The 25605-nt window shown below is 43.2% G+C and overlaps 1 protein-coding gene across 1 annotated transcript in view; it reads right to left on the bottom strand.

Moving 5' to 3' along the window:
• The window catches only part of FGFR2 (fibroblast growth factor receptor 2), a 78780-nt gene that overhangs the window by 44496 nt on the left and 8679 nt on the right, over positions 1–25605 (bottom strand). The window contains 4 exon segments of the mRNA XM_066323476.1: positions 1806–1929; positions 7973–8142; positions 15045–15119; positions 15821–16087. Coding sequence (XP_066179573.1) covers positions 1806–1929; positions 7973–8142; positions 15045–15119; positions 15821–16087 — 636 coding nt within the window.

The following is a 25605-nucleotide window of genomic DNA, read 5'->3' as shown; positions in this document are numbered from 1 at the left end:
AAAAAAAAAATGGGCAAAGAAATTTATGGTCAACGCAAAACACGCCAGGCTGGGACAGGAAAACGAAGAGGGGGTAGAGAAGGGGGATTTTGAACCAGCTTCATTTCAGCAAGGAAAGGTTTCGAGCCTGAGGCAAGCCTCTGCAGGCAGCCTGAGCCCTGGGTGAGGTGGCCAGCAGAGAAGCACAGCTGACCACAACCACTGACAGCCACCCCCGGCAGCCGTTGCTGCTGCACCCTCCATAAACTTTGTTTAAACAAGTGTTCAAACAAAAAAAAAATGGCTTTGCCATCCACCCAGCTCACCTCAACCATAAAAATATTGCCAAGGCTATGAAAGCCTCAGTGCTTCCAGTGGTGACTGCCCAAACTCAGGTATGGGTGAGAGGGGTGGTTCGTGGGCTCTGAAGAGTTAAAAGGACATGGGCTGGTGGTGGGGCTTTAGTCTGGTGGTATCCTCATCACAAAGTGATCTCTCTCCTCCTCTGCCCCACAAAGGCTAGCTCTCCCTGGCATTTTCACAGGGAATGTTTTCCTTTTGTGCCACCCAAGAAATTGGCACTTTTTTCTCTTGGATTTGGGTGTTTCCACAGGTTTAGGTGGTCTCAGACAAAACAAGACCCTGCTTTCAAATACCATCCAAACAATGCAAGGGATATATTTTTACTCATGTAAAACCAATCCAGAACTAAGGAAATGAACGTTTTGTCACCATTTAAGTGATGTAAGCCCACACTTACAGTAAGATATTGCACAAAGAATCTATGGGGTTGGGATGGCTGTCACCAGCCAAAATAGCATACAATAATCAAAATAATTTTTGCTTTCAGTTGTGATTGATCAAAAGTTCTATTCACAGAGCTTATAATGCTCAGATCACAAAGTTGGAGAGAGCAAAGCCCATTCAAGAGACACTTCAGAAAACATGGCTCAGATCCCTAAAGGTCCTACAGGAAAAGCCACGGTGGTTATTTTGGACAGCAATGCCCTCAGAGTCAATAAAATTGCTCACATCCATCCAGGCTAATCAGCAGGTGAACAGAAATAGTTCCTGAGATTTCAAGCTCTAATTTATCTAACCACTTAATAAATATCTGTAAGCCTTATTAAAGTCAACGGGATTTGGGTATTAATAAGATAACATTATTAAGCCTGTGTTTAATAGTCCTGCGTAATCACGGCTTTGCTACTGCTTAAATATTCACACATCTGTTTAGAATTTTTCCTCAGGTAAAACATTTCTTCAGAATTTTTATCATCTGTGTTTTGGAGACTGCTCAGAGCCCACCCAACAGGCTCCAGTCAGATCTCTGTCAGACTGCTGTGAATGCAAACTGCCTTTCCTGAAGGTCCAGATCTGCTCTAGCTGCAAAGTCAATATCTAGCTTTTCACTAAAAAAAAAATCATTTCAGCTATAATAACAGGACTCCAAAGGATTGCTTGACAGTTATCATAACTGCAGTTATTAAAGTCTGTGTTACTACAATTGTACAAGTAATAATTAAACTGCAATACTAATGATTAAAATTGCATCAGCACTCATTATTTGGTCACCATGGCAAACTTGTGGGTGGATATTACACATGGATATTATACTATTTGCCAAGGCAGGGGTAGATTAATCCTACAGACATGAGTGAGACAGATGAATACATCAAGTTATGAAGCAATTGGCTGTGCAGTGAAATCTTATCTTTGGAGTCCATGTCCAAAATAAACACGGGATGCATCAGCTCAGTTCTAAAGGCTTGAATAGAGAAAGTCATTAGTGCGAAACATTGTCCTGCCCATGAAGCTTCACTTACCAACCACGTCGAGGTGGTAGGTGTGGTTGATGGAGCCGTACTGGTTCTCCACTATGCACGTGTAGTTCCCTTTGTCCGACGGCACCACGCTCTCCATGATGAGGCTCCAGTGCTGGTTACGGACCTGGGGGGTGGAACCAGAGAGGTTGGCTTCTTCTCAAGCAGAGTTTTACCCTCTCCCCTTCCAAAAGAACTGTTCTCTGAATAATTAGCCTTGTGTAATCCACAGTTGAAAGCCTCCTCTGTACTTGTTTGACAGTTCTGGACACTGAAATGATTTATGCTCGATTCAGGACAGCACAGCAGCAGTGAAAGTTTTCACACCTCCTGCTATAAATTTACCTGGACCCTGCTCCAAAAGCACGGCAAATGTCAGTGCACACTCAGTCCTTCCAGGATGATCAGGATGGCACAAATTAGCAACAGTTGTCTTACTGGACTTTACCTTTCAATCCACTCTATAGTGAAGTCACACCCTCAGGATATTCCCAGCCTCCAAACAGCCACCTGGTAATAACTACCCATCAGCAACCAGGATGGATGTGATCCCCCAACATCTAGGTCTCCATCCTTCCTAAAAACTCAATTACACAGCTCATGCTTTAGAGAAACTGAGAGGTGGTGTTTGGGATTCCTCCCCCGGGCCTTCTGCTGCTCTGGGGTAGCACAAGAAAGAAATGAATCCTAGAATCACGCTGCCTCATGAAAAATGCCTGAAAAAAACCCTCATGGAAACATGAACGTAAGGATATACACTTATCTCACAGAATCCCTCTCAGGCAGAATTTATTAAAGGTACTGATTCTGTTCCCATTTGAACTCCAAAGGAGTGTTGGCATTGGTCTCACAGAAAATAGGATCCAGCCCAGTACTGGAAGGATACAGAGCCATCCGGTACATACATTTATTTCCTGCATCAGAATTGGCTCCCAAAATGACCTTTTGCTGGCTGTGGACTAATTCCTTGTTTCAGCATTACATTTTTGACAAAGTGCTCAGAAAGCTTAACATTCTCTGTAGCTGCAACATACAATTCTTCAACTGCAAAGTACATATTTCAGCAAATGGAATAAAACACAATCTGGTACAGTCATTTTAATCAGCCAAATGGAAAGCAGTAATTCAGTGCTGTACACCAGAAAAATTTATGGACCATTCAGTGATGCTTCCAGTAAACCATACATTCTTAAAATATCATTACAACTATAGCTATGAAATCCTGCATCGTGCCTGACTATTTTCTAGGTCTTTATCCAGCAGGAAAAGCTGCACAGGGTCACATCCCAGTGCCAAGAGCACTTGCTGGAGGTAAAAATGCCTTCAGTTCAGAGCTTGGAAGAGAAGTTCCCTCTATAGGCAGCTCCTGGGTCTTCTAGTTCCCCCAGCTAGTAACTATCTCAATAGCTGGATATGACTATTATTGCTCAGTTGTGGATTAATAATATTAGCTAACAACTGCCCATGTGGGCTTTGAAAAGCAAAGGAAGTGTGGGCAAGATTCCAGCAGCGGGAGAAGAGAAGATGCTAAGCCAAATCTCAGAGAAATGTGTGACACAACCTCAAAATCTCCACCCCAAACTTAAGGCTCCTCATCCCTTGTGTTGATGGTCAAACGATTATATTCATTTCATCAAAATGATATCTTGATTTTTTTTTCACACTGTGAAGAGCTAAGGAATAAGCTTATAGAACTAGGAAGAGGTTATTTTAACATCTCATTCTGCTAAACAACTCTGAAAGTCAAAGTTTGGGTCAGGAAGAACCACGGTCATAAACTGTTGGTAAATAACAAATACAACAGCTACATAATCTGAGTATTTTACTTCTTTGTGATTTATTTTGAAGGACACTTGGGCAAAGTGATCTGAACTTTCTGTCATTACATGTTGAAGCACTTCTCAGAATCAGAGCAAGAGTTTTTAACCAATCTGACTGCAAAACAAGAAGAACAGATCACAGCTCCACAGAAGCTAAAACAAATAAAAATTGTAACCAAGCTGCAGGTAATTAATTTGACAGGAAAACACAAGAAATTGTTTCTGTTCAACAAGAAAACATAACTAACTTATTTAATCCACTATAAGTGGATAGACTGGACAGCAATATTAAAAAGCATTTGTGCAATTTCCCTTCTTGCAACTCCATGGACAGAGATAATATCTTTATAACAAAACAACAGCTTAAGCCACTTTGGTTTAAGCTAAACAACTGTTGCAGAGGTCCAAAGCAGCTATGACACATTGTCAGACAACAGGATCTATGTCAGGGATCTGGATCCAACGAGACTCTTGGCTTAGTGCTTTGTGGCTGCAAGTGCAGCATTGCAAAGTCCAGGAAAATCCCCTTTGCTGGGGATGAGCTGCCTCTTCTCTCACTGAAGATTTCCAAATTCAGCATATCCTTCTCAGACATTCAACAGTCCAGACACATCCCTGCACCCACACAGCTTGAAACACCAGCTTTGGTAATGTGGCCTTTTAAAGTGAAATGCCACATCCCTTAGTACAGGGTTTTTCCTGACTAGTTATGGACACTTCTAGCAAATTACTGACAGTATTTTGGGGGGGGGGGGGGGGGGGGGGGGGGAATCCTCTCCTCTCCATCAAGGTTTTAACCATTCTTCTAAACAATCTTCAGAAAGATTCAATTTCTGAAATGAATTATCAGTGTCAAACGCATACAAATTGCACTCCTAAGTTATAGCTTGGAGGTAGGAAACAAACTGGAATCAAAATGCCAAGAAATATTGGCCAGAGAACTGGGAAAGGGCAAGGAACTTTTCATAGGAATCTTTCATTTTTGCTTTTGGAGTATCCCATAAAGAACAGTGGACAGTTCAGTTCGGTCCTAAAATATGTCTTCACTGAAGAGAAAATGTCACGAAAAGTTGTCACTTAGCTTAAAGTGGATCAAATTTAAACTAATTTCAAAGGAAAGAAGGATTAGAAACCAAAACACAGCTCTCCACAAAATCAGCACAGTTCAGTCAGTGGCACAATGATACCACTCAAAGGGAACAAGCACAGAACACCCCTGGAAAAGGCCATAGGCTTGTGCAGTTGTTCCTATTATCAGAGATTTTCTTACTCTGTATTTTCCTGGCCGAATTTAAATGTGTTTAAGACAACTGCAGTGATGAAGCTTATCCAAATGCACAGGTGAGAACACCCATGTGTTAATGCTTAAACAGCAACAGCTGATAGAAGTGCATTTGCTTTCTGGGTGGTGCACAGGAAAGAAAAGGCTCCTGTGGTCTCAGAGAGGATTTAGATTATCAACGCAAAGAAAATATAAAATGCCTCTAAAGGTACAAACCAGAGTTATCATCGCTTCAAAAAATCAGAGTAAAAGGGATTTAGATATTCAATAACTGATCCTGTTCTCTTTATTTTAAGGAGGTTGGGTATATCGTGAAAGATCATAAAAGGATCAATTTTGAAATTCACCACCCAGAATTAGTCATAGGGCAGGAATTCCACCCTGGAAGCTATCTTGGCCAGCACATACACCCTCCTGCTAGCCTGCCTGAGAGCAAATTGACTCAAGACATTCCCCAGTCCCAGGGACAAAGTGCTACAGGCCACTATCTGATGTAGATAAAAACAATACACACCAAGGGATTTCTCAGCTCTTAGCAGGAAAAGAGGTGGCTGAAGGATTACTGGAAAGCTTCACGTTTTCTCTCCCTTCCCTTTGTCCCTTAAGACTTCAAGGGATGATTGTCTCTTCTGTCAGATAAGGGCAGGTTTGGTTCCAGCCATTCTACCCCAAATTATTGTGAATATCTCCAGCAAGAACACTTTGCAGAGAGCAACACCCAGATCCATTAGACAAGATTTACCATGAGCTTCTGTGATACCTGGTTGAACACAGACCAACACTGATAGACTCAGTCCTTCCTGAGGACTCCTTCATTTGAAGTTCATTGCAATAGTGGTGTCAAGAAAATGCAATTCTCTCTCTGTTCTAGTGTAATTTTGCCTAAGCCCACAGTGACTTCATCCTGCCCCTTTTAAGAAGATGAGGACACAGGTTCCAAAAGCTCTAACTCCTCAGTCTTTAACACCCATTCACTGGGAACAAACTTCCATCTTCAAAGATGATTATTCAGAATGACAGAATATAGAATATACATGGATTTGGTTGATTTGACAATGGTAAGTAAATCCCACAAGATAATTTAAAATTTAATGTCTTTCTGAGCAACAGGAAAGTCTGAAACCCTCAACTGTGTGTCCTCTTTTTTCCCTTTCGACTAAAGAGATATAAGAAGTTATGATTTAGAATCAGGGGTATAGATTTCACATATCCAGCTGGCTTTAGGAACAGGCACCTGTGGCTCCTTCCCAGAGTACATACATACCTAGGAAATTGCATACGTTTAATACACATGACCAAAAGTTTAATTTGTGCCACTTAAACAGGCACAAATCTAAATGATCTCACCCAGCTCCCTAACACAGACCAGCAGTGCCAGCACTGAGCCCCACATGAGCTGATTTACTCCACCAAAGATCCCCTTCCCAAAGCAGGCACCAGGTATCTCCATCCTGCCACTCTACACACATTTTCCTTCATGGTCTTCAAGAGTGATATCTTCATTTCCCCTTCATCAGATGCAAAGTGTTCAAAATAACAGCCTGGTTATTACCAGAACAGTTACTATTATTTTCCAAGACAGGATTAGTTTGGTTGGGGTTTTTTTTTTCCTTAATTGGCACTTTTTTTTGTTTTTAAAAAAGCACTGAGAAGGGCAAAAATCACTGAATTGGAGCCAATTCGTTAACACTCCACAGCGTTATGAAAGGCAGAAGGTGTTGCCAGGTGTACACTCATAAGCAACAGAAATTTATGGTGTAAGCAAACATAGATGGAAAAGTCTACTTAGATAATTAGTGCTCATGTGGGTAGACTTTCTGGGCTCTGCTCTCTGCTAACACAAATGTTGGAAAAATTGACACTTTCTACAGTAAATCCAGCTAGAGAGGAAAGGAGAGTGAGGCTTGTCCTTGGAAAACATATTTTTTGCACTGAGCAGGACCTGAATCAACAGCTCACAAAGCAATGGCTCAACCAATGCAGCCCCCCTAAAAACACTGCAACCATCGGGGCAAGGCAGTGGTGCAGGACTGGGGGGCAGCCCCAGGACTCAGAACTGAGCTCTGTCTAGCAAAGACAGCTAATTTGTGTCTAACCACCACTGCAAACTGCTGGAGCAGCTCAGCACACACTCCAAGCTGGGGATTCCAACTCCAACACAAGGTGACCGCCCCAGAAACTTCTCCTCTTCGGGGAGGAGCTGCTGAGCTGTCAGGGATGTGAGGAAACTGCTGAGAGAAGACTCACACGAGAGCTGAAGGGAAGTCAGAAATGGCAATGCTTGAACAGCAATTTGCCACCGAAGTCACGCATTCCCAGCTCCTTGGAGAAGAGGGATCAGATGACCGGATCCTGACTTCTGACCTGACCTAGGCAGATACCGTGAGGTTAAAGGTCCGTGCACTAACACACAGAGAGAGCTGGCCTCCCTAAAACTCTCTCTTAATCAGTAACCACCAACTCGGAATAAGACATCTAATCTGCAGCTATTTAAAATTCAAACAAACCCTTCCAAGTAATTGCTGTTACTTTCCCTCAAATTCTCTTCTTCCCATTTCAGTTTCACAGGCCATAAACTCTATAGAAAATAATAACTTTTGACTTCCAAGGCTTCCTTTATTAAACTGCCTTACACTCACCAAAGCGGATGGTCATGTTTTTAACAAAGCAGCCAAAAATGAACAGAGCAAAACAGTCTTAATCTGCTTTGCTAAGTCAGTCTTTAGTTTTCCAAATACGTCTCTATAAATAATCCTTAGCTGTACTGCTAGGCTAGAAGCTTGAATTTCAGAAAGAAAAAACAAATATAGAATTAGTGCTCAGTAACCGCCAAAGAAACCACCCACCCTTCCCTAGAAGAAAACAACCACCTCTTTTTGCTTCCACGTTTGATCCAAGGCCATTAAAAGATTTTCTGTTGACTTCAGCAACTTTTCGGCGCGTTTTTGGTTTGGGTTTTTTTTTGAAGGGGAGGAGGGCCGGCTTTGGGTTGTTCATTTTTGGGTTTTTTTTTCTTTTACAGCTTTGGTCAAGAAGAGAAATCACAAAACGACGTGGTCAGCCCTTACCTTGTAGCCACCAATGCGATGCTCCTGCTTGAACTCCTTGCCGTTTTTCAGCCACCGCATGGTCGGCGTTGGGTTCCCCATGGCAGGGCAGCGGAACTTGACGGTGTTGGCGGCCGGCACAGCGTGGAGCCTCTTCTCCATTTTGTCCGTGTGTGTCCAGTAAGGAGCCCCTGTTCCAAAGGGACACATCCAGAAACGTCAGAACCTGGAAACTGAGGCCCATCTCCAGCCCCATGGACCCGTTCTAGACACGGTTTAAAAAGAGTGAGTGAACGACTGCAGAGAGTGTGCTGCAAGTGTCAGCCAGGGCTTTGCAAACAGGCTGCTGCTCTGGGTATTTAATTTGAGACAAAATCACAATAACTAACCACAATCTTTGTTCAGCGTACATCAAGTAAGACACGGGGACCAGGCTCTCATCAGACACTTCTGACCTCGAGCTGAGTTACTGTGATGGTTCAAACGCGGAATTTTTGGCCCTCGGTGTGAAGCCAGACAGACCAAAACAGAAGATGCTTGGAAGCATCAGCCTTCCCCTTTCCCCTTCTGTGAGAAGGGGGATAAAAGCACGCACCTGTCTGACAGCATGCTAAAGCTTGAGTGTGAGATGATGAACTGTATTGCTACTGCCATAGAAACCATTAAAATGTATTTACAAATGCAACGTATTTCTGAAATCTTAACCCAGGGAGGGGAAACCAAATGAATAAATGTGGATCAGCAAAAAACATTTATCATTTTGGCAGGGTCTCTCACACTAATGAGCCTCTTGAAGTCCAAAGGGTCAGTGACATCCAAAAACACGCACAAAATGAGTGTCTCTCCCTCAACCCACATTTTCTGAGGTGATTGTTTTTCCAGACCCTGACATGGCTCTCCTGGCTCTCACTCACTCCTTGCCATGTCCTGGCCCAGCCTGTGCCCACATGAACATCATGAAAAGCATATTCGTCTTGTACCAGCAGAGGAAACACAGCAGAACAAAATTTACAATTATGTTTTTACCCTCACAGAAGTAAACTTGGATACAGAGGTCCAAAGACAAGGTTATCTCAAATGGATCCTTGCACCACTTCATCTACATTTCCTAATGTCTTGATGGCATTGCTTCAGTCATCTCACCATAAGAGGTTTTTTTTAAAAAGTTAAAGATTCAAGATCTATTTAATAGTAGGAAACATTAATTTCTTTTACAATGGAGTTTTCCTGAAGCAAATCAGATTAGCCTGGAATTTTTAGGACTAGAGGGGTCCAGAAAAATAACTCCATTTCACTCAGCCCTGTTTCATTTCCTTCATTAGCAGGCCAACACTCCACTATAAATAAACTCTTCCGTTCCTCAAATATTTATAGCAGTTCTTACAATCAGTGCAAACTCAGAAATCCTGCTACCCCCCTCTCTAAATAAAAATACAGCTGGGCAGAAAATACAGGAATAAATCCTTTAACAAAGTCTCTCTCAGTATAAAGAAAACATTCTAAATGCAAGTCCTATAATGATGCTATGAACGATAAGTGCTTGGGTTCCCCCCCCCTCCCCCCCCGAAGTGGCAATTAGTGTTAAAATTAATGAAGTAGAAAAGCAAAGCAAATTTGTGCATGTAATCAAAATAGAAAATCAAGTAACTATTGAAAATTTAACTGCAACACTAAGAATTTGTTGTGCAGACTAAAGTGAATTAGGGATGCAAGGAAAATCACTGTTAACATTATTTGCTAAAAGCGGGATCACATTAAAAAACAGAAGACTTTAAACAAAGCCAACCAGAGGAATTAACTGCTACACGCAAAGGCCAAATTACATTACAAATACACCAGGCAAAGGCAGAATTACATGCTGGTACTAAAGGATTAAAATCTGTTTTCCCGGGACTGCTACAAAGTCTTCTACAAGGCAACCACTGCTGTGCCCTACTCACAAAGCTCCCACAAAATCAAAGCAAACTGGGGCAGGTTTCAAACAATCAATCATCCAAACCAGTAGTATCAGCATCCCAGCCAGAGCAGAGTGCTTACTTTAGCCTCCAAACAGGCACTGCCAACCCAGCAACTCAGCAGCCAGCACGGTCACTTCTCATCACATCCATCACATGAACCTTTCTCACACGTATGAAGAGTTCACATGCAGCCACTGGCAAGCACAGCCTCTGAGCCACGGGCTGCACAGCTCAGCCATGGCACAGCTGCCCTGCAGCCCACGGGAAGGGCCAAGCTCTGGGAAGCTCCCATCAGGCTGCAGACTGGGACCAGAGTCAGTCAGGATCACCAGCAGCCCCCCAGACAAAGCTGCTCCATGCAGCCAGGTTTGTACTGTGCTGTAGTGCAGCCCATCCTCTGGTTTTCTTGAAAAGGACTATCCTTTCCTTTAACAATCTGCTCCTGGAAAAGCTCCAACACAACAAATGCACAGAGGAAAATCTCTGACAGAGATGGGTGCAGAAAAGAGACCAGGCAGATGCAGGCAGCAGTGAAGAGAAGAGGCTCAGGTTTGTCCCACAGGAGGGGAAAGGAAACACCCCAGAATGGGAGAAAGGTCTGTTTGGAAATCTTCCTCTCACACAACTCTCAGCATAACCTGCAATGCTCCTAAATTACAGGTCAACTTGGAGAAAAACATGCAGACATCACATATGGAAAACACCATCTGAAAATGCTCCAAGACATCCTACATTTTTCATTATTGGCAGCTCCTCAGCGTGTTCAAGGAAAAGAGGAAAAGGCAGCGACATCCACAAACCATCACACTTGCCCTCAAATTGTGCTTTCATCCAGTGATTGATATGATTGACACACAGCATTCTTCTCTACAGATTAAATCATCATAACCTAAAACACCTTTTAGTGCTTCTATTTGTCTCGAGAGGAAAAACACCAAGCTTCATTAAAATAAATGAACAGAGTTAATGAGCAGATACCACCAGGTGCTGACTGCTCTCACGGGTCATGTCCATCACATCCCATCACTGCTCCCAGGACAGGTAGAAGAAGGTGGCACCACTGTTTAAAGTTCACAGTAAGCACAGGGCAGACTCCAGCATGGAGCAGCAAGGAGCAGCAGGGGAACGGGTGGGAATTCCTGATTGCCTTCAGAGTTCTCATTAGTGAAGAAAATATCCTGCTGACCCCCACTGCACAGACATTACATCTAATCAGCCAAATCTCCTGCATGTGAAATTGAAATTAGGAAGCCCAGGGGACCACTTCACTTCAGGACTCTTCAGTTTTTATTTAGACTTATCTAATACAAAGAAATACAAAAGTAGTCAGCTCCAAGCCTGCCTGACAAGCACCTCAAGCAGGCAATAGAGAGCCATAAGTGACCACATCAAACCCCTCCAAGGCTTTCAGTACTATTGTATTTGACCTTTAATTAAAAAACACTTCTAGGCAACATCCAATTTTTGCTGCTCCCCTGAGTGGGTTTCCACTCTACAGGATTTGATGAATTTGAACCTTGTTTCATCCTTTCTGAAACTCTTCAAAGCATGAAAGGAACAGCATGTGAATTACATTTAGATACTTTTTGTTCTTGGTGCCAATTTACCATTGCCTGGCCCAGAAGAAATTGTTTAAAGGGCGATAAGGAAAAAAAAAAGTCATAAAGCTTCCAGTTGCCTGACCAGAATTCAAGGCAGAGCAGCAACATCTTCAGAGCTACCCAGAGGTCTACAGAATAAATAAATGAGTCGGTGGACTTGATTGCAACCACCACGACATGCTGCCTTGCCAGCATCAGGTCAGGATTATAGAAATCCCTCAAATTAGGGCTACCTCTCAAAATCACAACGAGGACAAGGCAGGAAGTGCCACCAGTGTCTTTTTCTCCTGCTGCTAGAATGATGATCAGCACCCAAGTTTGTAAAAGCAAATCCTTGGAGATGACCCTCCAAGAACCAAGCAAAGGCCCATCTCCAGGGTAACAAAGGGGAAAATCGAGTTGCCAACAAAGCCGTTTTGTGGAGAAAGGGAACTTTTGCAGTGGAACCAATCCTGCACCTTCCCCACAAGCACTAATCCATTCAACAAAAGCTGGAAGTAATAAAAAGCTATTCAGGATGCAGTCTGGAACAAATCTACCATAGTGTTTTTTCAGACAGTTAAAGTATCTGTCAAGCTAAAGAGACAGCAAACGCAAAGTGAAATCTGCTCTGCGTGCCTCTTACTGAAAAATACACAGATGGCCAGTGGTCAAATGCACATGGGTACACACCAGTGCCCTCTTCCTCCAAGGAGGAGCTGCTCCTCACAGCTACAGAGTCACCTACAGCCTCCACTGACTTCAAGAGCAGTTGTATTTTCTGGACAGCTTTGAAAATTACACTAGATTTCCTCAACAGCCTCTTCCACCTGCATTTGGAAAGCTTGGCCTCCGAAATATGTATTTGCAACAGAGGCAAAGAAAATAAAACAGCTTAAAAGAATACTTAGCAGTGTAAATAAAACTCTAAAGCTCTAAAAGGTTTGTTTTAATTTTAAGTATGCAGGAATGAGAATGCCAAGGTTCAGCTTCCTGTTGAAGGCACTACAGCCATTTCCTGCCTCATCTCATCATAATTAACATCCCAAGACAGCTGGACTTTATCAGAATTGTTTCATCAAAAAGCAACAACCTTTGAAGACCATGGCCTTTTGTTTCCATCAGTAAAGGCATAACCAGGCCAATTTCCATTGCTTATCCTTAATGATCGCAGCTGTAATTTGTATGTAAATTATCAGTTAAATCATTTGAGATCTGCAAAGCTCAAACCATGATTGAGGAAACGCTTAAAGACTTCTGTAAAAGAGCAGCAGCCAGGGACTCTCTTGAGGTCATGGACTTCCCCAGGCTCAACATCTCATAGGCAGGGAAGCTAAAGGGCATTTGGCCATGGTGTTTCACTGCCTGCCCCACAGCACACACAGGAAGACACAGCTCCTGGTTCACTCTTCCATCTGCCTTGGAACACAGTATCTTCAATTAGATGTGGCATCTTGGGTGCGACAGAAAATTTGGAAGAGGAAAAGAAGGCTTACAAGGCACTAGGCACACCACACCAACTCCCAGCCCTGACTTAAACACGTATCTCAAATCACAACCCTCTTTCACCAGCCTGGTATTAACCCAAGGGTGTTACTATGATGCAAGTTTTCACTGAACACGGAATACTTGGGAGGGACACTGTGCCGTGACCCTTCAGTCATTGTCCTGCTTCCAGACCAGACCCAGGGAGGCTGTGCTGCTCCCTCAGCAGACACTGGGCACCTTTTAAAGAGCAATCCAACAAAGATTTGCCTGTGGAACACTCTGCTCAGGCCCAAAGCTGTTTTCTTGCAGTTTCCTCCCTCCCATCTCCGTGGCTGCGCTTTCCCCGCTGTCCACGACGTTTAAACGTTGGCGCCTGAGAGGAATCTTTCACTGAGAGCAGGGAAAGTGTGCTGGCCCCTGCTGCAGCACACACCCCTGTCCCAGCAGATGGACACTGTCAAGGGCCTTTCACCAGCTCCCCAATCAAGATTGATTAACAGTAGCTTAAAATGATAGCTCATTTTACAAGAACGTCATTAGCGCAAGCACTGGGCACTGCTCCCTGTTGCTGGAAGGGCAGGAATCCTTCTGAGGCCATTACAGAGCACAGCTGCCTTGAGAGCAGGTCCTTTACTTATTCCAAAAGCCATTTATACTCACAATGCATCACCTAAGCCATCAGTGCAGATCAGAAGCACAATCATCACTGAAAATACCACAAGCCCTTTTCTGACCACCATCAGTAAAGATTTTAAGGACCAGCAAACATTGGAAATGTTTCCTAAAAGGCATTTCTAACCATGGTTCCATCTCAGGGCAATGCTAACACTGCCTGGATTGGTGGGTTTTGCCTAGACGACCTCTTTTAAAAGCAGCGTCCCTTTTCCAAGCTCTCCAACTCTCTTTGCCACTGCATTCCTCTCTCAGGGCAGCCTCCAGCTGCCTGATCTCAGCCCCTTCCAGAGGCACCTATGCATCAGCCCAGGGTTAATCACATTAACAGATGGCAGAGGCCAAACAGGCAGCTAGGAACTTATATCACTTTAAATAGCATCTAATGTTTCACAGCTTCAGGCCAGGGGCAGCGGCACACAAAAGGCACTAACCAGGGGAGCTGAAATCAGGCTCCTGCTTTATCACCTGAACAAGTGTTCCAAGCTGCAGGGCAGCTGCCAGCTCCTGATCAGCCTGGGCAGCAAACACAGTCCCTGCCCACTGTGGGTGCCACTCACTGACATCTCCCCAGAAGGATTTCTGTGCTCCCTCTGTTATTGACTTTACCAGGCACCAGCGATACCAGCGATAGCAAACCAGTCACCAAGGGGGTTTTGCAACACTGCACAGTGGCATAAGGGGCCAATATGAATTTTATATACTTTTTTTTCCTGTCTAACAGTGCTCTATTTAGAGCTTATTAATAGCTTTATGAATTCTCTAAAGGGGACGAAGTTTAACGCATTCAGATAGGTTTAAGAACTCTTTTAGCCCATTTTCATCATGCATAAGTAACATAAAATGTGGGTTTAGCACTGAATTGCCTCCTTTGCAACAAACCCTAAGGTCCTCTGCAGACAAAAGAACCTCCAAATTCATTCTCCCTGGGGAGGTTTCTGCGGAGATTAGGGATTGAAGGATTTTTTTTATAACAACTTTTTTTAAAAAAAGTTTTCATACCACCTTTTAATAAAACGAACTGGATTTTTGTTTCTTCTGTTGAATTTCTGCTCAGGTTCAGGAAAAGTTAGTTCATCTGTGAGAGACTAAATTGAGAGACAAAGACCGAACTTTGATTCAGGAAGAAAGGAAACTGCAGAAATGCCAGGAAGAACAGGAAAAAAGAAAGTACAGACCAGAAAAGCACGTTCAAAAGAATATTAGTTTATTTTTGTTTTTCTTTTCCAAGTTACGAGCTACGTGAAACAGAAAACAGAGAAGGACAAAGACACCACTATCGGACAGTACATGCAGTTAACAATCAAGAAGCTCTGAAGACAGGAGTGCAGAAGATGAGACATAATTTTCCACGTGGATCTTGCTAGTGACTTCTGGCAGTTCGTTGTTACTTACTCATCTGGTTGCTGTCATTCACAAAGTCCTCGGACCCATCATTGTCGTCTTCATCATCCCCAGAGGAAAGAGCATCTGCACATTAAAAACAACCAGGTCTTTAAACCAGCCTATCTTTTTTTTTTTACAGACAAATAAATCGATAAGCTACATCATTTAGACTACAGAGTGTATCAAGGAGAACAAGTGCTTGTGTTAGTTGTGCAGAAGCTAGAGAAAAAGAAAATCCAGCCACAAAATGTGCTATTTCCACATAAAACTCTACCTAAAAAAATCTAGCTAATAGTTCTTCCTGAAGTGCTACAAAGATTCCCAAGGGAGTTTGCTAATTGCAAAAATCTCCTTCCACTTAATATTTTAACTTCCGTTAAAGGAATGCAGTTGAACAGAACTGAGCATCTCCAGAACAATTTATCTCTAAATTTGAAGGCTGTAAAGCACACATTTTCCTCTTCTGATACAGGGGGCAAAAACCTGTATTCATTCTACTGGCTTTATCATCATCACAGCTGTCTAATTTAATCCTGTCAGAGTGGCATAAAACAGAGAGCTCTACAGCAGCTGTTAATGACTGTAGAGCCCACGGAGCAAAAAGGAGCAGATATAAACTGAGCCCATTTCAGGGTCAGGACATGGAGAATAATGCCCCAAAGGGCTACAGAACTCATCTTAACTAGCTGTGCCCAAGTGGAGTGTTACATGTTAGGTCACAACGTGTCTTAACATCAAACTTTCACATCTTCTGCATGCAAAAAACCTGCGTTGGACTCACTCACCTGTAACATTTACAATGAAGTACAAGGTATCACTGTCTAGGGTCCTAACAGCAGTGCAAGCATAGAGGCCCGAATCTCTGGCCGTGGCATCCTTAATTTGTAAGTACTCCCCAATAATCACTGTCCTATTGTCAGGCCCCAAAGGGAGCCCGTCCTTAGTCCAACTGATCATGACGGCGTCTCTCAATTGACAGCGCAACTCAAGCGGCTCTCCTGGCAGCGCCGAGTAAACATCTGGCTGAGAGATTTGGTATTTGGTGGGCGGCTCTGCGAAGGTGGAAGGAAAGGAGGGAAAAAAATAGAAGAAAGAGAAAGGAGAGAATTTCCAACACAGGTCAGTGAAGGTCCCTTTTCATCCACGGAAATCAAGTTATGTTCAAAAAAAAAAAAAAAAAGTAGTTACGTTCAAAAAATAAAAAAGGTTTCACACATCCAGATTAGCCCAGTATGCTGTGTTGTAAAACTGAACCAGCCACATGCAGGTTTATTTTCAAGAAGTTCACCACAGGTAAAGCTCAGGCATTACTGAACAGTGTCTTGGCATGTCCCTTGTCCCCAGTGCCACACCAACACATGACTCTTCTCACCAGTCACAGACAATGAGGGTTGCAGAACCTGGAGGCTTCTAAGGGCTTGTAGGATCAGGAGGGGTTCAAAACGCAAATTCCATTTTCAATCTTAGTGTTTGGGTCCACAATGCAAAGGAATAATTATCTTTCCCCACCTGATTTTATTATAAGTTTCTTTTTAATTTTTAAAACCTAGGAAGTGGTGCTGTTTTGAACAAAAAAGGATGTCTAAAAACTCTTTCACTCACTAAGCTAATAAACATGAGTTCCTCCTATACACAGCATATATGATATCTTTAATCTTTCTCCCTGTGCCCATCACAAAGCCTCTACATTTCCCTTCTACACTACCAGCATTTCTCTCCATGACAGCAACTTTTTCCTTTAAATTCTTTTTTGCTTCATTACTTATTTCACAACCTCTCCCAAGTGGAATACAGCAGAAACCCAGGAGCACAAGCGAAGCTTTCAAAGTCAAAGTATGCACAGAAGTTCAGAACGAAATGGCTCATCCGTCAGCTCCCTTCTGTAACCCAGTAACAAGAATGTCAAACCACAGCCTTTTTCCAAAAAAACATCCTTGGGAAACTACATCTGCCTATAGTTACTAGAGCTTCATCCCTCCCTCGCAGGGCCAGCTCTCAGCAGGGGAAAAAGAACTGCAGCCCCGGGCACTCCAGACTGTCTCCACAGTGCAGTGGGAAGGCTCAGCACACCTAGGATGAACTCAGGCTGAACCACCTACAGGCACTGCTTCTGGAAATGGTTTCTCCCCACCACCACACCATCCCTCTCCCAAGGGCCTCGCCAAGGGCGGCAGGAATGGTAAATAAAGGAAAAAAAGCACAGAGGCATCCTCTGTTTGCTCATGGGGAGGGTCAGAGTGCACAGACAGCTGCTCTCCGAGCACCCCAGACACGTCCTGTCCTGCACAGGCACCAACTGTGCACCCAGGAATAAATAAAACACCTCTCTGTCTGCTTGGGACTCTGAGGAATACTAAAAGGTGACTTTTTGAAGTCCACACTTCCTTCAAACAATGCCAAAACCTTGAAACCAGTGTTCCTCATCCTTGGGAATTTGGGTTGTCATTTGCTGTATCACACTTTCAACAGGGTGCTTGCCTGAAACAAGCACCAGGTCTGTGGATGGGAGTCTGGAAATGCTGAAGTTCTGTCAGTAGCTGAGTTTTGTGCAGCCCTGCCAGGAACAGGGAGCAGGACTTGATGGTCCTCATGGGTCCCTTCCAACTGGAAATATGATTCTATGAGCACCAGAAGGGCCCAGCATGGTGGGGGGCTCGTGCCTTTAAATATCAGGTTCTACTGATAGACTCGGAGACTCAGTTTGTCTCCCTGCAATCCTGTCATTACAGGAATGTGCCCTATCAAAGCCTCTCCTGCCGTTTTCATTCAGGCAAACATGTTTTCTCGAAGAAACAGAGCTGACACACACATCACACCAAGGTGGCACATAAAACCCACCCAACACAACCAGTTACAGAGACTGTAAAGCTTCTTGGATTTGGATTTTATAACAAAGTCTCTAAACTTTCTAGCAGAGTTCCATCTTAAGAGTCTAGGACAGGCTCCAATACAGATTTATACCCCTTCTAAATTAATTCAGTCTCGCTGATACAGTCACGAACCCACAGATCTGCAATGCAGGTGTTTCACTGAGTGCTACATTATGCTCTTAGAAATCGAATTTCCAGAAGGAGCATGGGCTCCTTTCTACATATATTTCATCACAGTAATGAGTGTGTTTGAATCTGCTTGAGAATTTTTTTTTAATTAGATTTCACTGTCAAATAAAAAAGGTACCTGAAGCCAGTTACCTAATTTACTTTGAAGTTAGTAAGACTTCTTTGTAATGCTCTACCTGCAAAGAAAACTTCTTTTACAGAGTTTACACTGTGCCAAAAGTGTAGTGGAGTCTAAAAATGTCTCTGTTTTAACTGTTTTAAAAGCCACCTTGGGTGATGATACCTCAACCCTTCTTTAAGTGTATTAGAGCCTTCTGTTTAGCAGTGCCAGGAAACTCACAGGATGAGCCCACACACAATTAAAAGGAAATAAAAATGAAAAAAAAAAAATTTAACACCACATCCCTGATTTCATCTCTTTTTAAACTATTTACCCCAAATTTGCATGGCATCTTTGAACACAAATCCAAATTCAAACTTGAGAACAGCAATTTATTTCAAAATAACAATTTAAAGAAAATGCCTTTTACAAAGAAAATCACTAGTACGCTAAAGAAAAACAAGTTTCAAACAGGCATTTGGTATATATTATCCTTTTCCATTTCTTTTTCTCTAGAGTATCAGGGAAGATGAAGCAAAGTGTTGTCATGATATAATGAAGTCATGTTTGGAAATTGTGAGTTATTTCAGGTAAGCCTTTGTGTTGCCAAACTAGAATGTAGCAGCACTTAAGACTGTCACTTTTTATAATGTTTGCCTATAAACTTTTTTCCAGTGTGGGTTTGAAATGGTGCCCAAAAGCAAACAGAGAACAGGTGGGATTCTGAGGCATGAATCCACCCAACAGCTTCACTGCGAAAATCAACCAGTTCAAACTGTTCAGAAATTCCCATCAGCACGTAAACAACCTATCCTGCAAAGTTAACTCTCCCTGGGACACTACACATGGAATTTTGCACTGCTCTGAAATTTAAGGACAAATTTTGAACTCATGGTCCATGCTGTACCATCAAACCAAAGGCTCCCCTGTGGCTGACAGCAGGATTCCTTCCCTGGTCCCCAGACAAGGCTTGCTATCACATCCAGCTTTCCCTGCTCTCACATCCAGCTCCTCCAGCCCTCCTGGAAGCTCTGCCTTGGAACTGGATCCACAGCCATCACCAGAGGCCTGTGAACCAGCCCTTTGCTGGGTTTGTCAGATTAGATAGAAAGAAGTTTTTACAGTGAGGGTGACACTGGCACCAGAGAGGCAGTGGATGCCCCATCCCTGGAAACATTTCAGGCCAGGCTGGACAGGGCTGTGAGCAGTCTGGTCTGGCTGAAGATGTCCCAGCTCATTGAAGAGAGGTTGGACAAGAAGATCTTTAAAGGTCTCTTCCAATCTAAACTATCCATTGATTCTAAGGAGGCACAAGATTCCTTTTCAAGCAAATCCTGCAGATCCTCTAACTGTGGCATTGGTTCCTCCTGCAAAGGTGCACTACCTGACGTGAATTACACCTGTCTGTCACCCCTTAGAACATCAAACAAGCAACAAAGGCACGTGCAGAACGACTCTGGGTGTTCTTAAACACTGCAGGACAGGAGACACTGCTATTTTCTGCTCTCAGCTACATCCTTATTCGTAACAGTGGTGCACACAATGTATTTAGACTTTATAGGTGGAGCTGTTGAACAATACTGCCATGGAAAACCAAGCTGCTGTTAAATAAACAGCTCTGAACTTTTTTCTCTGCCTGCTCATACAGCCTCACAGCATGGTTTATGCCATCCAGCCATCAAGTGGAGTAAAGACTGTTTGTATAAAAGCCAGGAGCACAATAGAGGACTGGGGACACTCTGACTGCTCTATTTCAGATTATTAAGATATGCAATTGTATTCCAAGTCATGTTTCTGTTCCAGATTCAGTCACTGAGAGATTTCTACTTCCTTAGGCTTTAAATTATTATTATCATTATTATTATTATTAATTGTCTCCATCTAATAAAATGTTAACAAAGAGCTGCTTATCTTAAACCCCAAGTCATTTAGTTACTTAGTTACAGAGCCAAATAATGAAACAATCAGCTAATAGCTAACCCCAGCAAAGACTCTCACACAACTCTCCAGAACACAAAAGCCTCAGACCCCATCAAGCCACTTTCACTTCAAAAGGCTTTAGTAAATAACTAAACACTCACCACAGTGTGCCCAGAAGGGTCAACAGACCTGACCTGTCAAGAATCCAAGAGGTTCATTGCAAAACTGAATGTCCCCACAGGGAACACCAGGCTGCCAACCACCACCACCACTGCTGCTGCTTCTCCTACCCCTCCTCATGCTTTTCCTGCCATTGAGGGAAGTCCAGCAGGACCACACTGAACGAACAGCATGGAATGGGGATGTCAAATAGGTCTCATGACTTTGCAAGTCAAGCCCAAGGCTTCAGGCTCTCCTCAGGAGGCAGCCCAGGTATCACCAGTCAGGTTGGCAGCCTTCCCTCCCACCTCCCAGGGACAAGATGATGGGATTCTCCCTTAATTTAAGTTGGCAGACCAACATTCAGAGTATCTCCATGTCCTCTTCTGACAACGGATGATAAAATCAGCCTGCAAAAGACATGGCCACCAGTTTAAGAACGCAGAGAGTCATTCCTGGTCATGGTGACCACCTCCCATTAGCCAACAGCAAAACAAAGGCTCCTTAGACAAAGGGGCACAAAACAGTGTTTGCAATTCATCCATCAGCTGCTCCAAAGCCACTGGATTCCTGCTGTCCCATTTGTACTGTTACTGTCAGCCAGCTGCCAGCTCTGCCCAGCTCTGCCCAGCTCTGCCTCTGCCAGGCACCATCAGGAAGTCTCTGTTCTGATAAAACACTTTCCTTTCCAAATTGCTACAGTTCCTCCCATAATTTTAAAACACTAACAGTTTATCTTTTTTCTAAATCCTTTGTCCCTGAACAAGACTCCAAAGAGCATGAATAATTTCCCCCCATCTAATGTATAAAAACATTAGTTGCTCAAATCTGATGAAAAAGAACTGGGTTTAGTAGAAAAGCTTCAAACACAAAACTTGAAAGAGCCACCTATGACAGTTACAAACATAAATACATGGCAGATTTTAAGTCTTTACTTGTTCCTTTAACACAAACTCCTGGGCTGCTGTATTTGATAGACTTGCACAAAACAAAGCACGGGATTCTTCAAAATCATTTTTTCCTGGCATGTTCGTTAGTATTGTTGTTCTTATAGAATAAGGACATAATCATCTGACGGGTAAAGAGACAAAACCAGACCCCAAAAAACTTACGTAAGGAACAGGAATAATAATCCTCTTGTCCTGGAAATGAACATTTGCAAAATAAAGTTGCCACATCATACGTGGCTGGTGCTCCAGCAAGTGTGGAGCTTCCAGCCACACTGACCTGCTGGAGCTTGGACCTCCATACCATGTCAACTGCTATTGAGTGCTACATATAATAAAACCATCTAAAAAAAGTGAACCTTCTCCAATTGCAGTAACTTGCCAATGTCATCACGGGTAAGGGAAAATATTACACTGCACTATATCTTGTTTTCTTAAGCTTTGAAAGCTCAGAAAAAATAAAAAATTCTGGTGGCCAACAAAGCGTTTTGCCACTTGCCGGAATCCTTGGACAAGGAAAAAATGTCTCTTCATAGGCACCCAAAAATGATCCCCATGTGATTATATCCCATCTGTCTTGGGTCACACTCCTTGGCAGCAGGTAACAGACCCCAAGAAGCATCTGGCCCTGGCTACAGCCACCAGGCCCCATCACACCCAGCATAGAGCAGTGGGACCAAACCTTGTGAGGATGGTCCCCTGCTAAGCTGGTTGACACGGGCTGAGGGACATGAAAAGTTTCATCACAGCTTTGATGGCTGCTAAGCAGTTGGGTGGATGTGTCTCGCTCACGCCACGGGTAAGACTCATTCCCAAAGAGAGAGAAATTATACTTGTGTCGGATTATGCCCTTTTTCTGACTCAGAGATGGGGCAACTGAGAGGCATTTTAAAGGTTTTTATTCCATTTTCAGTCTCATGTGAAGGGTGAGACAATACAGATGTTACAATTCACGCCATCACAATCAGAAGCCAACTACTTCCTAATTACAATACATTATAAGCGTTTCTTGGCCTATCAGCTTTTGCCCCACAATGCTGTTAATGCCTTAAAGCCAATCATCTAAAATCACCCCTCATGGGTCCTACTACAATTCACCTTTCACAGTTCTATTTCTCCAAAGTATCCAGTCTTATTTGTAAGGCCACCATTTGAAACTTGTTTCTGGTTCCATTTCTCTCTCAACAATGTCTGTCCTATTCCACGGCGTTTCTAACTCATTTTCTATCTCGATGCTTGCACACAGGTACATGCTACGTGAGCCTTCTGTCAGGCTTTGAGAATCCTCAGCAAACCCACATACTCATCTAGGCTTCGTGTAGAGATTAAAAATCCCTACAGGTCGTAGCCTGATTGCTCCTACCTGTGTTTATAGACGTGACTGTTGAGTTACGGCTGCAAAACCTCACAACCTGCGTCAAGAACACCAAACTATCACATGCTCCTGGGCTTGGCCTGTGCTTTGTGCTGCTGGAAGCCAGGCCAGGGAAGACTCAAGAGCATGCCAGGTTCAAAGTAAACAGCAAAGAGACCAGCGAGGCCACCTCCTGCTGCTGGGAACTTCCCTGCCACTTTCTTCCTGTTTGTCCTCACGGTCTGCTCCTTGCAGGATGGAGAGTTCTTTATAGCAGCACCAGAGGACTGATCTCCAGACAGGGCCAGAAACAGGAAAGCACCAGGATGGCTTCTGCATGAAGACTTGGCAGCCATGGAGGGAAAGAGCACTCCCAACCCTGAGAAACCACACCAAACCCCCGAAAATTACTGTGCTGCCTTTTGTAATTTCATCAGTTTGATGAGAAACTAAAGGCCATCTTTCAGGATGTGAATGTTTGGTTCCAGGCACCAAATCTTGAACATTTCTGTTCAAGTCATAAACTCCACTATCCACCTAAAGTTACAGAGCAAGAGTCTCTCTGCTAAGTGAACTGAGGAGTACAACAAACCTAACACGCATGTAACACAATCTCAAAAATAATTAACTGCTCTTCCAACTCATTACAGAAGAGTCTTCTCATGTAATCTATTATACAATACAAAGGGGAAATTAATCACGTTTTGCCAGAACCTCAAATGAAAAGCTGAAAAAAAATTAATCTTCTCTTTTTTAAAAAGCAGAATTAGAAACTAGGAACATTTTCTTATTGTTTCTTCTTTCAGCAAGAGCAGAACTTCAAATCTCCCCAACTAAATTCTGCACGTAACCAAGTGGCAGAACAATTAAACCAGCCCCTGTTGTTCAACCCAGCCTTAAAAGTTTGCTTGGGAATAGCTCCATAATAAGATATACAGCCCTGGGAAAGCACACGAGCACATATATTTGGTTGCAAAAGGTTTTTCTTGGGTTTAGAATTTTCTTCCATCTATTCCAACCTGTAGCTCTTTTTCAGGTTCTTTATTTGCATTTCAAGAGTAACATAAAACCTGAACAGAACGTAGCACAGATCCAAACATAAAAACAGAACCTTTTTCTTCCAGGTTTGCCAAAGGCCACGCTCAAGACTATTACTGCTCAATGTGCAAAAGAAATAAATTACAACTGGGAGGTTAAAAATTGCACAATTCAATGTTGCAGTGTTAGTTCTGGAGGCAGAGAACATCTATTCAGATTCCCTACAAGCAAGTCAGCAGTTGTTTCTTTTGTACACGGTCCCATTTTTACTTGACTATACAAATCCTCTTAATTTTAGCAGCTCATCTGGAAGTCTCATCTTGCCTGTTCCCCTGAAATTCATCTGCCCCCACTTCCTAAAGCGGGATTTGAAAATAGTCATTGGAAACAATAACCCCAAAACATCCTCTCAGCACTTCTGAGAGTCCCATGCACAACTCATAGGGATACAAACCACGGGATATTCCCCAAACACTTCAAAGCCTCAAGGCATACCAGGCTTCCTTTCAACCGAGAGCAACATTTAGGCAAGAGGCATCGTAGCTTGTTTAATTCCAGCTCCACACAGAGGACAGACTCCAGTGGGAACAAAGAGCAGCACAAGCCCTGAAGTGAAAAGCCAGGCTGGCTACCTGCCCTTCCAGGTGGCACAAAATCACTCACACAATGCTCCACTTGAACCTCCAGACACCTCCGTCACTCCTGACGGTGCCAGTGGCTCCTGGGCACTTTGCCATACTAATGGAAGAGAGTTCAAATGCTTCTGGATTGCTACAAGAGCTATTACTGAGCTGTGGTTCACTGCAGATTTATTAGAGAGTCTCCATGTTAATTCTGCACAGCTGAAATACCTGTGCTACCCTGCTGAGTAAACAAGATCAGGGAAACCTGCGTCCTTCAATACTGTAGTATCTCAACAGCACTATTTTTCATGAATAAACAGTGTTTAACAGAACCATGCTCAAGAAGCACTCAGAATTTGAACTGAGTGTTCGAAATTATTTTCAAGAATTGTCGGGTGGCATTCAGAATTAGAAGTAGTATTACTTTCCTTGAAACAAATTAAATATTGCAACACTGAGACACTGAGCTTTCCAAACTTGCAAAGCCAGTCTTCCCAAGAGAGAGCAGGTTCTGCTCCTGCCCAGCAGCAGGTCCTGCCAGCAGCTCACCTCTCCACACAGCCCATCCTAAAGGAAGTGTAGCATGAACCTCACCAAGGTTTTCTACCCCGTAACTTTTTACTACAGTTTAAAAACTAAGTTCTTGCGTGCTGTACTGATCAATTCCTGTCCATCCAACCACAGCTGAACCTCCTGCAGCCCACCAAGGCATCCTCAGCCACAGCATCCCACTCCAAACCCCACTCAGAAACAGCCACAAGTCCCCTGGGAGAAAGCCTGAGGTGTCACCAAACTTTCTTCCTTTCATGTAACAAAACTCTATTCAAAATAGAAAAGCTAAGAGGGGGAGGAAAAAGAATTCAAAAATACAACCAAACTATCTATGATTTTCTCATCCTCAACCAGCCTCTCATGCTCATTTTATTCCCTTCCTGGCCTTCAACACATTTCCCTTTCCAGTAAACCCTCATAAATGCAAGCCATTTCCTTGGTACAAAGGAATTTTCCCCTCTTCCCAGTTCTTGTGGCTTTGCTTGACACGGTGAACGTCCCAAACTGATGAGCCAGTTCTTTTGTGGGGTAGGAAAAGCAATAATTACACACAACCTGCAACGTGTGAGGAGGGGAATGAAAGTAGGTCAGGTCTCAACTCCTCAGCTTCACTGGGGTTCACCAAATGCTTTCACTTACAGTCACTTTCAAAATACAATTAAAATAATAATAGCACAGCAAGTGAACAAAGCAGCACTGTAGAATTCAACTTTCTGTCCTTTTCTTTCATATGGATAATGGCATTTGTGTGATGACAAGAGGCACAAAAACCTGAACCAGCAGAAAAAAAGACCACAAGACGTATCCCAGTGTCAGGT

This window comes from Sylvia atricapilla, chromosome 8 (assembly GCF_009819655.1).
Source record: "Sylvia atricapilla isolate bSylAtr1 chromosome 8, bSylAtr1.pri, whole genome shotgun sequence".
In the NCBI taxonomy this organism is placed as follows: domain Eukaryota; kingdom Metazoa; phylum Chordata; class Aves; order Passeriformes; family Sylviidae; genus Sylvia; species Sylvia atricapilla.
The sequence above is the reverse complement of the archived record's forward strand: the minus strand, read 5'-3'. Positions and strand labels throughout refer to the sequence as shown.